At 43.5% G+C, this 17,653-nt stretch overlaps 1 protein-coding gene across 1 annotated transcript in view; it reads left to right on the top strand.

Annotated features, from left to right (window-relative positions):
• Positions 1 to 17,653, top strand: part of SIM2 (SIM bHLH transcription factor 2) — a 168,437-nt gene that overhangs the window by 65,312 nt on the left and 85,472 nt on the right. Inside the window, exon 2 of the mRNA XM_040338956.1 lies at positions 5,223 to 5,305. Within this exon, the coding sequence (XP_040194890.1) occupies positions 5,223 to 5,305 (83 nt within the window). The remainder of the gene's footprint in view (positions 1 to 5,222; positions 5,306 to 17,653) is intronic.

Raw genomic sequence — 17,653 nt, forward strand, 5'->3', positions numbered from 1 at the left:
AAAAAAAAAGAAGAAGATTCGACAGAATCTTTAAAAAAAAACTAAAAAAATGTTTTCGACTCTTCATGTCTCTCTATGTCGAATCTTCATGTCTCTCTATGTCGAATCTTCATGTCTCTCTATGTCGACTCTTTATGTCTCTCTATGTCGACTCTTCATGTCTCTCTATGTCGAATCTTTATGTCTCTCTATGTCGAATCTTCACGTCTCTCTATGTCGAATCTTCATGTCTCTCTATGTCGAATCTTCATGTCTCTCTATGTCGAATCTTTTCTCTCTATGTCGAATCTTTTCTCTCTATGTCGAATCTTAAGGTTAGGCACATTCGACCGCAACGAAAACGAAAATAAAGCATTTTTTTTATGTTGGATCTTTTCGGTTTTCGTTTTCTGTGCTTTCGTTATCGTTTGTTAAAACGATAACGAAATACCTGAAATTCGGACGAAAATGCATTCGGACGAAAACGAATGCACGTGTCTACTTCCTGTTAGGCCGGGAGAAGAAGCAACGGCCTCTGCACCTCTGTGCTATTTCCTATTTCTTATGTATCAGCTTTTCTTCTTCTGTCATTGACATATGTATTTCTCCTTTACATTGTATAATGTATACCCAATAAAATGTAGAAGAAAAAATGTAAATACCTGTAAAAACTACAGATAAGTAGTAGCAGATGGCATTTAGGCCTCATGTACACACAATGTAAATAACACCACCTTTACATTTTGCTCTTTTTTTTAAGCCTCTAAATACAACTCTGTGTTAGCCTATGTGGTTGTGCACACATAGGCATTGGGCTCCCGTTCACATCGGCTCAATTTGACATGAGATTTTACAGGTCAAATCACATTTTAAATCGTGGCCTACTGCCGGCAATAGAGAAACAAGATGTTACCCCAGCTCCACTGCCAATATAGAAGTCCACAAACTGTGATCCGGTGCTCTAGCCAGGATGTTCAGGCCCCATAAATACAATACTTACATAAAAAAGGGCTGGCAACTAGGATGCTCTTGAATAAAAGTCCTTTATTGGTTACAGGGGTACAGCTATTAAAAACCTTCATCAAAGCATTTATGAAAGCTTCTTAGCCGAAACGTGTCAGTGTATAGCCTGTACCCGTGTACCCATGTAACCAATAACGGACTTTTATTCAAGAGCATCTGAGTTGCCAGCCCTTTTTGATTCAAGTATTGCCGGCAATAGGAGCGTACCTATCGGTACGACGCTGATTTTGCCGCGCCGCACCGATTTCCAAAAGTAGTTCCTGCACTACTTTTGGCGACTTCGGGGGCGATTTCAATAGACATCTGTGCATGAACCTGCACAGATGTTTTTTAAGTCACCCCCTGGAGTCGGACTGATAGGCAACTTTGAAATTGTGCAAGTTCAGATGAACTCATACGATTTCAAAGCAGTGTTCAGTGTGAACAAGGGTTTATAAGCATATTAGAAGAGGAGTGTTTAGCAGTGGTTCTCAACCAGGGGGTCACAGAATCCTGGGCTGTTTCTGAAGCCTGCACCACTCTCCCAGCCTTCTTCGCGTCCATCCAGCAGGGCTATCTCCCTGGAGCATGTGGAAGCCCAGCTGGGCTGTTCCTGGAGCCTGCGGCCGCCCACTCAGCCTCTTCGCATTCTGTTCCCGGCAGGGGTGGGGGGCAGAGACTAGTGGTCAGCTGACTGGGAAGCGCTGGAGGAGACCCAATCACCTGATTTCAGCATAGGTGTCACTGCTACGAGACACCACAGAGCTGGAGACACAGTGAAGCCGGAGACACAGTGAGTAACACTACCTGTGATTAGAGTTGCCATTAAAAGTCCCCACTACAGTTCTCAGATGACCTTGATCAAGAGCACCTAAGTTGGTTGATCAGAACTCCCCCCAGCACTGCCACTCATCCCAACTCCCTGCAAGCACTGCCACTCATCCTAACTCCCTGCCAGCACTGCCACTCATCCTAACTCCCCGTCAGCACTGCCACCCATCCCAACTACTTGGTAAATTTTATGAAGGGGTCACAGAACTATAGAGGTTGAGAACCACTGGTTTAGAGGCTGAAAAAAAAGGTAAATCGCGCGTTCACAAGAGGAGCGTTTGGGCCGGAAAAATCTTGAACGCAACTAAACGCCTAAAAGCTAGGTGCATTTAGTGCTAGAGCACCCGTTCCTTCCAAAGGCCAGAATAAATGATAATATGAATAAATAATTCATATTCTGGCCAATAGAATGAATGAACTGTCAAACGTTTGACCCGCCTAAAAAGCCGGTAAACATGTTTTCCAAACGGGGCTTTGGGTGCGTTTTTAAGCTTCTTTTCATATGCCAGGAGAAAAGGCGTTCAGAGGAGCTGAGCAAATGCCCAGTGTGCATAAGGTCTTAAAAAATTTACATAAATATCAGATATCTTCATTTCAGTACAGGCACGGGTAATTTTCATACATACTGTATGTGTGGTCATTTTTAGCACCTCTTTTAGTATTATCTCATTTCCATAGCACCATCATAGACATTTGATGAATAGTTCTTTCACATGAAGCATGAAACATAAGCCCTTCATTTAAGGTAGAGCGGTCCTATTGCGATCCTTCTATAATTGCGGCTTGTGTGGCTCTGCGGTAATTTGCCATCACACACAAACAGCCACTTTTACAAACATGAAAAATAATCTTGAAGGTCAATCAACACGGTCACATTTGTCAAACACAATTTCCCCTTACATACAGTATATCTTACTCAACAGGAGTCTAGTGTGCATGGATAAAGTACTATTAAATTGACCATACAAGTCACAATCTGATTGTACAATCTGCTTTAGATTTAAAAACTATGCAGTGTGAAGTACTGACTATGAATGTAAATTGAAGGGATTGTTTCAAAGAAATACATATTTGATTGATATTTACTAAAACTGGAGGGTGCCAAAATCTAGTGCAGCTGTGCATAGACACCAATTAGTGTCCAGTTTTGTTTTTGTCAAAGCTTAGTTAAACAAGCTGAAGTTAGAAGCTGATTGCAGGAGTGGCCGGTCCATTAGGGGCACAGGGACGCCACCCCCCTAGTTTGCATGCGGGAAAGCATGCAGGGTGCTGGGCACTATGATTTTTTTTTCTTTTCAAGTCTGAGGGTCTAATTGGCCTGAAGCGCTAATTGGCTTGAAAAAGGTTGGGCTCGGACCCACCCACTTGTGACACTAGTGAATCAATATTCGCTATCAGTGGTGGCCGCTCATGCAGGGCGCAAGGGCGCCACCCCCCATCCATGTGTCTGGCTCCTTAATCTACATGCGGAGCACCGGACGCATGGATTCTAATGTTTTTTTTTAAGCACATGATTAGATCCTGAGGCTCTAATTGGCTAAAAAAAAAAGGGTGGGCTCGGGGTGCAGAGCACTGCGACCTGAGCCCACCCAGTTGTGGGACAATAGCGAATTAATATTCGCTAATGTCTTCCAGTTTTTCCTCCTAGCCATTCACCCGGTCCTGAGACCCAATTGGTCAGGAGTCCTAAGACCCCATTGGCCAGATTCCAGGACTCCTGATTGGCCGGGAGGAGACCACCAGGACTCTGGCCAGGACTCAGGGAGAAAGACACAGGTATGAAGGTACGTGCGGGGCTGGCAGGCGATGAGCGAGTGAGCGAGCAAAGCAGCAATCGACAAGGGGGGGTGGGTAGCAGCAATGGCCCCCCCCCCCCAAGAGATTTGAGCATCAGTCACCACTGTTTGCTATTGTCTTCCGGCTTCTCCTCCCAGACAATCAGGACAGGAGGTTGATTGGGATGGCTGGGAGGAGAAGCCAAGGAAGCCGCAGAGGGGGTGACTGTGGGGGGATCATAGAGGGGTGAGTGCAGACCTGGGGGGGTTTGTTTAACGCCCCCCCCAAAAAAGGTTAGCACCAGCCGTCACTGGCTGATTGACTACCATTCACAGCTGCACCAGATTTTGGACTCTCTAGTTTTAGTAAATCAACCCCATAGTCTTTTCAAAGTATTTTGGTTTAGTTTATTTCATTTAGTCTCTTCTTTTTTTCTCTTTCTGTGTATTGGATGTTATTCGTGTACATTTTTTTCTTCTTTACTTTCTAATTCCTTCTGTTAAAAAGTAAAATAATTTGGCTAATTGGGGTACTTTTTGCTCATGGATAGTTGAATAAATCTTCTGTAAAGCTGGTTTAGATTATTCAGCCAGCTGGCTGAAGTAAAAAATGTACTTTTCTTATTCCTCCATCCAAACAAACGAGGTGGATGGAGGAATCCCCCCTGCCTGGACATTATAACATCTAGCAATCACTTCTGTTGAACGGGGACAACCACACATGGTTGATCATGGGCTTGCTAAATTTTGATTCATCTGTGGCTAGATTAACCCTCTAGAGCAGTGGTTCTCAACTTGGGGGTCGGGACCCCTTTGGGGGTCGAATGATGATTTGCCAGGGGTCACCAAATCCTGGGCTGTTCCTGAAGCCTGCACCGCTCTCCCAACCTTTTTGCGGCCGACCAGCAGGGCTGTCCCTGGAGCCTGCGGCTGCCCACTCAGCCTCTTCGCAGCCGCCCATTTAGTTCACGGCATGGCTGGGGGGCAGAGACTAGAGGTCCGCTGACTGGTGATGAATGTGAAGTGGGAGGGGCTGGAGGAGACCCCATCTCCTGATTTCAGCATAGGTGTCACTGCTACGAGACACCACAAAGTTGGGGACACAGTGAAGCTGGAGACACAGTGAGTAACACCACCTGTGATTATAGTTGCCACAAAAAGTCCCTACTACAGTTCTCAGATCAGCAGATAACCCTGATCAAGAGCACCTATGTTGGCTGATCAGAACTCCCCCCAACATTGCCACTCATCCCAACTCCCCACTAGCACTGTACTGTACAAGTGGTTAGGGGCACACATTACTTGTCTTGCCTTGTTTGCTGACAACCCACTATACGAAAATAATTTTACTGTTAGGGGTCCCCACAACTTGGGAAATTTTATCAAGGGGTCACGGCACTAGTAAGGTTAAGAACCACTGCTCTAGAGCCATTGAAATCCGGTTGCATGCTTAATAATCTTTATTTCGCCTTCCCTATGGATTCCAATGCATTTCGTCAAAATGTAATGGAGGTTAAAACTCTAAATTTCACTCATCCCTAGAGAATATACACAGATTGCACATTTTGTATATAGTCCGGAAGTATTGTAGTCCAATATATATTACTATCACTTTATCTTTCCTTGTCTGCTCAGGTCTTGGAGATGCCTGGGGCCATCCTACAAGACTTGGACCATTGGATAATGTGGCAAAAGAGTTGGGATCTCATCTACTTCAGGTATTTATTGTGCCCAGTCACTGCAGATCGCCTACAATGTGTGCTGATTTTTAAATCTGGAGGAATCTGGAGGAATTGTGTTGACCTCAGGGACCAGATTCCGAATTTCATTCTACTACTTTAAGTTAGAAAATAAAATGGCTGCACAACATATGGATATTGGCAACATGTTTCAGTCCCCAAAGTTTTTCACACTAATTATTTCTACTCCATCTTATACTTGCTCCTTGGACTCCAACTGAACATGTCCACGTTGGACTCTTTCCTTTTTGTAAGGCAACCGGAGTATCCTCTACCACCCACAGGCTTACAATGTAGGCATTCCCCCCGCAAGCCTTCTTTTAAAGATCAGCTATTGTGTGTCCATTCAAGTAGGTATTTGGCAAATATGTCTTCCTTAAAGAGACCCTGTCAGGTCTCAAAATGACTGAGCTTTCTGCAAAAGAAGAGAAAGTGTACTCATGTCTCTGGCAGCCCATGTCTTCATTGTCCCCTCCATCCCAGCCTCCATCAGTGTCACTTCCAGAGGTGTCGGATGCCTTTGTCCCCCTCTGCACACTGTGGTCCCTTCTTTTTGGAGTCCTGTGTTGACCTAGGAACCTGAAGATGAAACCATGGCATGCAGTGGGGGACATAGAGTTGGGCACTGCTGTCATTGTTGAAGACTCTGAAGACTTCTGAGGACTCTGACGGAAGTTGCATCACTGGAACGAGCATTGGGAGGATGGGTGACATGGACCACCAGAGTGGTAGAAATACAATTTTTTTTCACTTGCAGGTAGCGGCCCTTTTCAGTTCTTTATAGACCTGATAGGCTCTCTTTAACCACCTCAATACTGGACACTTTTACCCCCTTCCTGCCCAAGCCATTTTTCAGCTTTCAGCGCTGTCACAATTTGAATGACAATTGCGCGGTCGTGCAACACATTACCCAAATGAAATTTTAATAATTTTTCCCCCACAAATAGAGCTTTCTATTGGTGGTATTTGATCACCTCTGCGGTTTTATTTTTTCCGCTATAAACCAAAGAAGAGCGTCAATTTAAAAAAAAAAAGCTATATTTTTAACTTTTTGCTGTAATAAATATCCCCAAAAATATATAAGAAATTTTTTTTCCTCAGTTTTGGACGATACGTATTCTTCTACATATTTTTGGTAAAAAAAATTGCAATAAATGTATATTGATTGGTTTGCGCAAAAGTTATAGCGGCTACAAAATAGGGGATATATTTATAGCATTTTTTTATTTTTTACTAGTAATGGCGGCGATCAGTGATTTTTATCGTGACTGCGATATTGCGGCAGACACACTGGACACTTTTGACACTATTTTGGGACCGTTTACATTTATACAGCGAACAGTGCTATAAATATGCTCTGATTACTGTGTAAATGTAACTGGCAGGGAAGGGGTTAACACTAGGGGGCGATCAAGGGGTTAAATGTGTACCCTGGGAGTGATTCTAACTGTGGGGGGAGGGGACTGACTGGGGGAGGTGACCGATCTGTGTCCCTATGTACAAGGGACACAGCATCGGTCTCCTCTCCCTGACAGGACGTGTATCTCTGTGTTTACACACAGAGATCCACGGTCCTGCTCAGTTACTGGGCAATCGCGGGTGCCCGGCGGACATCGCGGCCGCCAGGCACGCGTATTGGGTTCCCAGTAATGCGGCGGGTGCGCTCGCCCCCTAGTGGCTTGGCAAGGCGAGGACGTCATATGACGTCCTCCCAGAACAAGAGCACTATCGTGCCGCCGTCAATTGACGGCGGCCCATAGTAAAGTGGTTAAAGCGGAGTTCCGGAGACATTTTTTTTTATTGATCCTAGGATAATTCATTATTATATAATTAAAAAAATGATGTTGCTAAAATATAAATGTAAAACTCACAAGTTTGTCCCTCCTGTTGTGGCCGTTGCCATCATGATTGTGGGCATGTGAAGCCCAATCTATATCTCTTCCTGGATAAGCGGAGGAGAGGTGCATGTTGGGTAACCAGCATGCGCCTCTCGATCAAGCACATGCGAGATTCACCGGCAGCAGTGGCGCCAATTGTTATGTTTAAGTTTGCCGTAGCAATTGGCGGCGAAGGAGGAAGGTCCTGCATCGTTGTTATGGCAACGCTGTGATCTGCCTTAAATCGCGTAATTTCCTGTCAGGAAATAACGCGGTTTTTGATCACAGTACTGCCCACAGACTTTTGGGAAATGATGACACATCATTTCCCAGGAACACAGGACGAGGGAGGAAGTGATGAGGAGCTCCACAAACCAAGAAGTGGCAGATTAGGAAGACTACATAGCAACAGGGCGTTTCTGGTAAGCATAAAAAAAAAAGAAATCCTTCAAATGATTCTTTCTAGGTTTAAATGAGTCTGATTATTGAAAAAAAAAATTCAGGGTGGAACTTACGCTTCAAGTAAGATCTATTCAAATAAATGCCAATGTTAACTTTCCCCCCTGGTCTTTATCAAGGTTCCCAAGACATGGGTAATATGATTTCAAATGAAAAAAAAAAAAAAGTTTAGGCAGAACTTTTAGTTGGCAAACTTTGTGTGAATATAATACCCCCCTTTTAAAAATAAATTATAATGGTTTTATGAAGCTTATGCAATATGCAATATTTTAATGCACATCTATTACCCGAGGAACCAATTTATCACAAAATAATTTTAAAGCAATTTATTTTGCAGAGGAGGTCGGGGCCTGGCTCTGGAGGGCATTCTGCATGCCCAGTCATTATCTTTCTCTCTCTACCCTCTTTTTTTTCCCTTCCTTTTCTTTTCGTTCCCCTTTATCTTTGATACGTATTATAGATTTAGGCTACATACAATATGCAATTAGCAATGTAATTTGAGGCATCAGCATCCCTCCTCACCCCCCACCTAATTTTTTTTTTTTATCTATCAGTTCATTTAATAACTTTTTAATGCCATTTCAAACACAAATACACAAACAACAAAAATATACAGGCATTTTAGCTCTTGCAAAAAACAAAAAAACAATTCAAATATTGTAAAGATATCTAAAACAACAAGTATGTTATTTAAGTATTGATCTCTCTGCTTATAGAGAGAAATGGAAAGGGGAAAGGGAGGAAAAGGGAAAGGGTAAAAGCCAATGTGCTGTGATTAATTCCAAACCTGGGGTTACAGATACCAAGAATAATATACTTCTATTGCACCATATTTATCCAAGTATTATATGTATATGTTATCAATTGACCTCTGTACAACCGACCTATTTGGAAAATTTGTGCAAGATTAGCGCCGTCTACTAGGATTGTGGGATTGATTCCCCCATCCACATCGAGTGTGTACAACCTACTGACGAACAAGAATGAATCATGTATTGGCTGCCTTATGCCCTGTATACACGATCGGTTCGTCTGATGAGAACGAACCGATGGATTTTTTCATCAGATATCCGATGAAGCTGACTTTCATCAGTCTTGCCTACACACCATCGGTTAAAAATCCGATAGTGTCCAACCCGGTGACGTAAAACACAACGACGTGCAGAGAAAAATGAAGTTCAATGCTTCCGAGCATGCGTCGACTTGATTCTGAGCATGCGTGGATTTTTGACCGATGGATTTCCCCACAGACGATCATTTTTTCCTATTGTTTTTTTAACCCTACGAAAATTTTAAAAACAGGTTCTATTTTTTTTTCACCGATGGGAAAAAAACTGATGGGGCCCACACACGATCGGTTCGTCCGATGAAAATGTCCGTTTTCATCAGACGAACTGATCGTGTGTACAGGGCAATAGTCTACTGATTGGCATTCTCTTTTAACATAATAATAATAAAAATAATCATCATACTCACATACATGTTGCTGTTTTTTTTATTTTTTTTTGGCGTGGTATAAAACTTTGTCTTTTGGCATAATACAAACTCATAACTCGATATCAAATTCTTTTCTCTTTATATAGCAAATTCAGTTTATTTTTCTTTTCTTATCCCACCTTGCCTAAATATTTATGGGTATTTTGATAGCTTTTCTGCATACAAGTGCGTACCCTCGTAGAAGCGTTTAATCCAGTGCAATTTTTCATTTGTGGCTCAAAGCCCTGTAGGTTTGCCTAGAATGTTACCATTATATGCAGAAAATACATTGCAGACTGCAATAATCTCTCCAAAACCCTGTACAATCTCACTCAGAGCAATGTGTTTTTCATAAAGACACACTGTATTCAGTGTTCCTGTTTAATAGATTGATATTTCTCTATTTCTTTCCATTTTTTTTTGCACAAGTTTTAACCAGTTTTACTGCTTCATCAAATCCAAAATGCGCCGTGCTTTTCAGGAAGGATGAGAATAATAACTTAGGAGATGCTGTAATTAAAGTGTATATAAACTCAGACAATGAACTTCTCTGATTTGCTCTGTTTTAGTCTGTTAATCTTTTTGATACCATAAGTAACCAATAATCCTGCCAGAAATCTTGTGATCTGATTTCTGTACTCACTGCACATGCTGCACGATTATCAGTTAGCATTGCTCCCAGATCTCTCTGTGGAGCACAGAACACCTCCACCATATTAAAAAAGGAGGCCCCTAAACAGTTCCTGTTCTAGATTGACCATGTAGCTTCTTAAAAAAGAATTCCAGGTAAGGATATTTTAACGGTACCCCCAAATGAGACAGGGGTTAACGCCGTTTAAGATATTCCATTCCGAACCCAAGCTTATCGACACTCCACAATCCGGCGAACACGACCCATACGGATTCCCTCAGAAACGAGACACACAGCTATGTTCTCTGGTTCAAAACGAATAGACTCTTTAATGAGAAACTCAGGCTCTTTATATACAGTCAGTAACCAAAAATGAACAATGACTCAACTCCACCCACCACATGACACAAGGAGCTCAATACACATCTTTTTGCTAGACCTTCTGGCACAAGCTCTTGATCTAATTTACATGAGCTAATTAACTAATCATTTACCCAGACAAGGTGACTCCGAGATATGACCTTTCAAGATAGACACCTGCTATACAATACACATTCCTTTAGTAGACATAATTTACATGAGCTAATTAAAGCGGGGATTCACCCAAAAAAATGTTTTAACATTACATTCAGCCGAGTTGTCCTAATGACAATCGGCTGTTTTATTTCATTGTATCCCCGTACATACCGTATTTTCACCGCCGCTTCCGGGTATGTCTTCTGCGGGACTGGGCGTTCCTAATTGATTGACAGGCTTCCGACCTTCGCATACAGCGCGTCACGAGTTGCTGAAAGAAGCCGGACTGTGAGTCGGCTCTATACGGCGCCTGCGCACCGACGTTCGGCTTCTTTCGGCAAATCGTGACGCGCAGTATGCGACGGTCGGAAGCCTGTCAATCAATTAGGAACGCCCAGTCCCGCAAAAGACATACCCAGAAGCGGCGATGAAAATACGGTATGTACGGGGATAAAAATAAAAACAGCCAATTGTCATTAGGACAACTCGGCTGAATGTAATGTTAAAAAATATTTTTTGGGGTGAACCCCCGCTTTAACTAGAACTGATAAGTCAGACATCTGACCTTTAGACTGTGTTAACTCACAATCCACATTTATCATCAATAGAACTTCACACAATACAGTGTCCATTAGCACAACACAATAGAAGGTTCTTAGGAGCCATACTAAGATTAATTTACATCACAGTAGCAGACGACACATTGAATGAGTCACTCTTTCAATTAACCTGTAGAGTTCAGAATCAACAACCTGTAAATAGTTATTACAGACATTCTTGAATATATTGTGGATTACAGACCCATGTTAAAGCAATCCAACATATGTCAATTATTTCCTGGCTCAATCTGTGCCCAAAAGTGTCTCCCGTTACAGATATTTTATACATAGTTACACTGGTCCAGCTTGAACCAATGTAACTACAGTTGTGTGAAAAAGTAGTAAATCCAAGATGCAGTTTTTGAATTATTATTTCATTTATTAAGGAGAAAAAAAGCTGTTCAAACCTGCCTGGCCCTATGTGAAAAAGTAATTGCCCCCTCCCATGCTGAATCATGAATGAACTGTGATTAACCACAATTTTTTGGAAAGCTGAGTTAAATTTCACTTGCCACACCCAGGCCTGATTACTGCCAGACCTGTTGAATCAAGAAATTACATGAATAGAAGCTGTCTGACAAAGTGAAGCACGCTAATGCCCTGTACACACGATCGGACCTTTGTCCAATCAAATTCACATCGGAATTCTGACAGAATTCCATCGGAGGAAAAGAGAACATGTTCTCTATGTAATCTCCGATGGAATTTATCGAAATTTCCGATGGGGCATACACACGGTCGGAATTTCCGATGGAAAAAGTCCATCTGACTTTTTCCATCGAAAATTCCGATCGTGTCTACGAGGCATAACAGATCACAAAAAGCCACACATCATGCCACTATCTAACAAAATTCAAGAACAGATAAGAGACAAAGTAATGTACATGTATCGGTCTAGGAAGGGTTTCAAAGCCATTTCTAAGGCTTTGGAACTCCAGTGAACCATGAGGAGAGCCATTGTCCACAAATGGAGATAACTTGGAACAGTGGTGAACCTTCTCAGGAGTGGGCGGCCTACAAAAATTACTCAAAGGGCACCAAGACGACTCATCCAGGAGGTCATAAAAGAACCCAGAACAACATCTAAAGAACTGCAGGCCTCCCTTGCCTTGGGTAAGGTCAGTGTTCATGATTCAACAATAAGAGACTGGGCAATAATGGCCCACATGGGAGAGTTCCAAGGCCAAAGCCACTGGTGACCAAAAAGAACACAAAGGCTTGTCTCACATTTACCAAAAAACATCTTGATTATCCCCAAGAATTTTAGGCAAATATTCTGTGGACTGACGAAACAAAAATGTAACTTTTTGGAAGGTGAGCGACCCGTTACATCTGACATAAAACTAACACAGCATTTCATAACAAGAACATCAAACCAACAGTCAGACATGGTGGTGGTAATGTAATGGTCTGGGGCTGCTTTGCAGCTTCAGGACCTGGACGACTTACCATAATTGATGGAACCATGAATTCTGAGCTCTACCAAAGAATTATTTTTTTTTCAAATATTTTTATTGGTATATAAGAAGAAAGCAATATATACAATAGAGCATCAAACATTTACATTTTGAATTAAAATCCATTATGCACAAATACTCGAACCCTAAGGCCCCATACACACGACCAAACATGTATGCTGAAACTGGTCCGCGGACCAGTTTCAGCATACATGTTCGGTCGTGTGTAGGCGCGAGCGGGCCGAATTCCAGCAAACATTTGCCCACGGGCCTTTTCCCAGCAGACAAATATTCCTGGACGTGTTTTAAAACCGTCCGCTGGAATCCTGCCCGCTCGGACATGTACGGTCGTCAGTACAGACCTACCGTACATGTCCGAGCGCCCGCCGTCCCTCGCATGCGTCGAATGACTTCGACGCATGCGTGGAAGCCTTTAAATGGCAGGCCCGCCCACGTCGCCGCGTCATCGCCGCGTCATCATCGCGGCGACGACGCGGACACGCCCCGCGTAATGTTTACGCGCGGACTTCTGTACGATGGTTAGTACAACCATCGTACAGAAGCCCTCTGGCAGGCATGTACGGTGAAAACGGTCCGACGGACCGGTTTCACCGTACATGTTTGCTCGTTAGTACCCGGCCTAAGAGGTCCGAAGCAGAACTGTTATGTCATTATAAATAAATAACAGTATAATATATAAGGGTAGGGAGAGAAGTGGGGTGGGAAAGGAGGGAAAAAAGGAGAGGAGCATGCACATATTAAATGAAGAAAGAATTCGACAAGCACATTTAGGTACCATCATAGCTTAACATTTCATTAGAGATCCAGTAACATAGATATATAATACCAAAGAATTCTAAAGGAGAATGTCCGGCCATCAGTTTGTGACCTGAAGCTCAAGTGCACTTGGGTTATGCACCAGGATAATGATCCAAAACGCACCAGCAAGTCCACCTCTGAATGGTTAAAAAAAAGCACAATTTAGGTTTTGGAGTGGCCTAGTCAAAGCCCGGACTTAAATCCAATTGCGATGCTGTGGCATGACCTTAAATATGCCGTTCATGCTGGAAAACCCTCCAATGTGGAAGAATTAAAACAATTCTGCAAAGAAGATTGGTCCAAAATTGCTTGATTGCAGTTGTTGCCGCCAATTATTTAGGTTTAGGGGGCAATTCGTTTTTCACATAAAGCCAGGCAGGTTTGGACAGCTTTTTTTGCCTTAATAAATAAAACCATCATTTAAAAACTGCATTTTGAATTTAGGCCCCTTTCACATTGGGGCGGGAGGTGCGGTGGCGGTATAGCGCCACTAAAAATAGCGGCGCTATACCATCGGAAATTGCCATGGGATTCGGCCGCTAGTGGTGCAGTATTAACACCCGCTAGCATGCCTGCAGAGGCACACTGCGGGCGGTATTACCGCGGTTTCCCATTGTTTTAAATGGGAAGGAGCGGTATATACACCGCTCCAAAGATGCTGCTTGCAGGGGATTTTTTTCTCTCCCGCCAGCGCATCGCCTCAGTGTGAAAGCCCTGAGGCCCCGTACACACGACCGAGTTTCTCGGCAGAATTCAGACAGAAACTCGATGGGGGCCGTATTCTGACGAGAAACCCGGTCGTGTGTACACTTTTGGCCGAGGAAACCGACGGGGAACTCGTCGAGCCAAATAGAGAACATGTTCTCTATTTCCTCGTTAGTCAATGGGGAAACTTGGCTCGCCGAGATCCTCGGCGGCTTTTACAAGGAACTCGACGAGCAAAACGATGTGTTTTGTGTGTCGAATTTCTCGGACGTGTGTACGGGGCCTCAGGCTTTCACATTGAGAATGCTGGGCAGGAGTTTTTCAAGCGGTATTTAGGCGCTATTTTTAGGGGCCTTACTCAGGTCCTCTTTGTGTAATAGTAACATTTGTTTGGTCATCTGAAGTGTGACAAATATGCAATAAAAAAAGGGGGGGGGGGCAAATACTTTTTTACACAACTGTATGTATATACCATACCTGGCTGATGCCCCTGGAAGGTGGAAACCACTGAAATAGACACCGCTACTGTGATCTCCACTAGCTTCTGGGTCCAGTGCCGCGTGGCTGCCTTGCTGCATTCTGAACACAGGAGGTCAGCCGATCGGTATGGGTGCCATTCAGAGGATGCTTTGTAGAGATCTGCTGTTTTATGATTATTTCCACCAGTGCCTTTATCACTACAGGACACAGTAGTGATGTAGGGGTTGGTGGATCAAACTTTTGGGCACAGCAGGGAGTACTCGGTGGCGCGGGCAATGGAAGAGGCGAGTATTTACTATCTTTTTTCCAGGAAACACTTTTGGCAAAGCCTAGCTCTAACCTTAATCCTTACCTTAGCATTATCCTAACCTATAACCTTAACCCCCATAGATTTCAGACTTACCTTGTCATCGCCAAAATTACCAGACCATTCTGTGCTAGGACTGACGCCAAGACCATTCAGTGTCTGTGCCAGATACAAGCAATGCTGGGTTCTTGGTGCCGAAAGCAATTAATTGGACTTGTTATTAAAAGTTGCATTACATAAATCAACTTTTTATTCATGCGTAGCGGGCCTTTCAAGATCCTCCATTGGCCGAGTTTGTGCCAAGACTGACTTAAGTGAGTTTTCTACTTCATTTAGGAAATAACAGCCCATGCTTGTTTTGAGGCACGGACCTAAATACAGAGGCCTCATGTAAAAATTATTTTTTGTGTTCATCACAGAATGAGAAACATGAGTCTATAAGTATATAACGATCTCCATATGCCTAGAACAGAATAAAACAGTATGATACGTGATACATTAAAAACAGAACTCTTTATGTCATTGAACTTTTGTTGCCTACAGCAGCTATAAAAGACTATACATGATATATTTAAAGGGACGATACACCCAAAAGCACATTCTAGTCCTTGGTACAGTTGAAATCTTAGTTCACCTTTTCTAGAAAATAGCTCTTAAATTTATGGGGCTTCATCAGATATTAACCACTTGCTGACCGTCGGCAGAATGTCACGGACAGGCAAATGGGCGTATATATACGTCCCTTTAAATTTGCCACCGACTCTATGGCCACCGGTGTCCCGCAAACGTGTCACGGTTGCAGAACGGGGAGAGGCCAGTGTAAACAAGGCATCTCCCTGTTCTGCCTTCTGCCTAGTGACAGGACACTGATTGTCTGCTCCCTCTAATTGAGAGCAGTGATCAGTGTCATGTCACAGTAAGCCACACCCCCACACAGAGATGGACTGGCCATTGGGACTACAGGGAGTTTCCCGGTGGGCCGATGGCTCAGTGGGCCGGCTTCAGTGACAGCGGACTGCCGCCCCCCTCCACTCCTCTGTCTCTCCCTCACCGCAGAGCTCACCTCCTCTCCCTCCCCGCAGCGCTCACCTGGGGGAACAGAGAATCAGGGGGAGGACCAGAGGAGCATGGGGGAGGGGACAGACAGCTGACTCAACAGCTATGGCCTGGGAGTTTCTCACTTCTTCCTAAACTTGTCCCATAAGGGGGGCACCAAACTGATTCTTTGCCCCGGGTGAAATAATGTCTAGCTTCTCCACTGGTACTTCCTATAAGAGGACCAGTACCAGCCGTTCTACTCTAATAAAGTAGAACAGCTAGTGGCTAGTAAAGGGGGAGAGGGGGCTTGGGTGGCCCAGGAGGGGGGTGGGGGTGCAGGAGTTGTCCGCCTGCCTTAGGAGAGACATGTCAAAGTGGGCCAGTCTGGATGAAGTCCAGGGCCAATTTTTTGTCCCAGTGTAGCCCTGCCCCCACACAGTTAGAATCACTCCCTAGGACACACTTAACCCCATCCTCGCCCCCTAGAGGTTAACCCCTTCCCTGTCAGTGTTATTTACACAGTATTCAGTACATTTGTATAGCACTAATTGCTGTATAAATGACAATGGTCCCAAAATAGCGTCAAAAGTGTCTGATGTGTCTGCCATAATGTTGCAGTCACAATAAAAATCGCTGATCACCGCCATTACTAGTAAAAAAAAAAAAATATTAATATAAATGCTGTAAAACTATCCCCTATTTTGTAGACGCTATAACTTTTGCGCAAACCAATCAATAAGCACTTATTGCAATTTTTTTTTAACAAAAATATGTGGAAGGACACGTATCGGCCTAAACTAAGGAAAAAAAATGATTTTTTATATATTTTTGGGGGATATTTATTATAGCAAAAAGTTAAAAATATTGCTTTTTATTTTAAATTGTCGCTCTATTTTTGTTTATAGCGCAAAAAATAAAAACCGCAGAGGTGATCCAGTACCACCAAAAGAAAGCTCTATTTGTGGGAAAAAAAGGACGTCAATTTTGTTTGGGAGCCACGTCGCACGTCCGCGCAATTGTCAGTTAAAGCGACGCAGTGCCGAATCGCAAAAAGTGCTCTGGTCATTTGGCAGCCAAATCCTCCAGGGCTGAAGTGGTTAAAAACAGTGCAGCTTTGTAAAATGTTCAATAATGTTATTGTCATACTTATAGGCCATTGAGGCCAATCTCAAAGCCCGGCCGAAAAACTCCCAGTTAGCAATTCCCATGTGCTGTTTTGTTTCCTGGACGCGAAAACCATTGTGTTGTGATATTTGGATGAGGAGTGATAATCACTGTTAGAATTATTGTTGTTGAGGCAAGAGTTCGTTAGCCGATATGAAATGTAAAACTTCTCTTGCGGTGCCACACTGATTAGCAAAAGTAGTTCCTCCACTACGTTTATCGATTTTGTATGCGACTTCACAGCCGCAGCCGCAGAGTAGCACCTGAAATCGCACTGACCTGATACTTTGAAATCGCGCTACTTCAAGTGAAGTATGATATCAAAGTAGCATTCATGTGAACCAGGCCTAAGAGTCCCATTCATGTCATAGCAAGCATAGAGACACTACACCATCCAGCATATACACAATATTGTCAAAAGTATTGGGACGCCTGCCTTTACACGCACATAAACTTTAATGGCGTCCCAGTCTTAGTCCGTAGGGTTCAATATTGAATTGGTCCATCCTTTGTTGCTATAACTGCTTCAACTCTTCTGGGAAGGCTGTCCACAAGGTTTAGGAGTGTGTCTATGGGAATGTTTGACCATTCTTCCAGAAGCGCATTTGTGAGGTCAGGCACTAATGATGGACGAGAAGGCCTGGCTCACAGTCTCCGCTCTAATTCATCGCAAAGGTGTTCTATCGGGTTGAGGTCAGGACTCAAGTTCCTCCACCCCAAACTCACTCATCCCTGGGGCAGATTCAGATAGAGATACGACGGCGTATCTCCTTATACGCCGTCGTATCTCTGAGAACCG

Source organism: Rana temporaria, chromosome 2, assembly GCF_905171775.1.
Source record: "Rana temporaria chromosome 2, aRanTem1.1, whole genome shotgun sequence".
NCBI classification, from domain to species: Eukaryota; Metazoa; Chordata; class Amphibia; order Anura; family Ranidae; genus Rana; species Rana temporaria.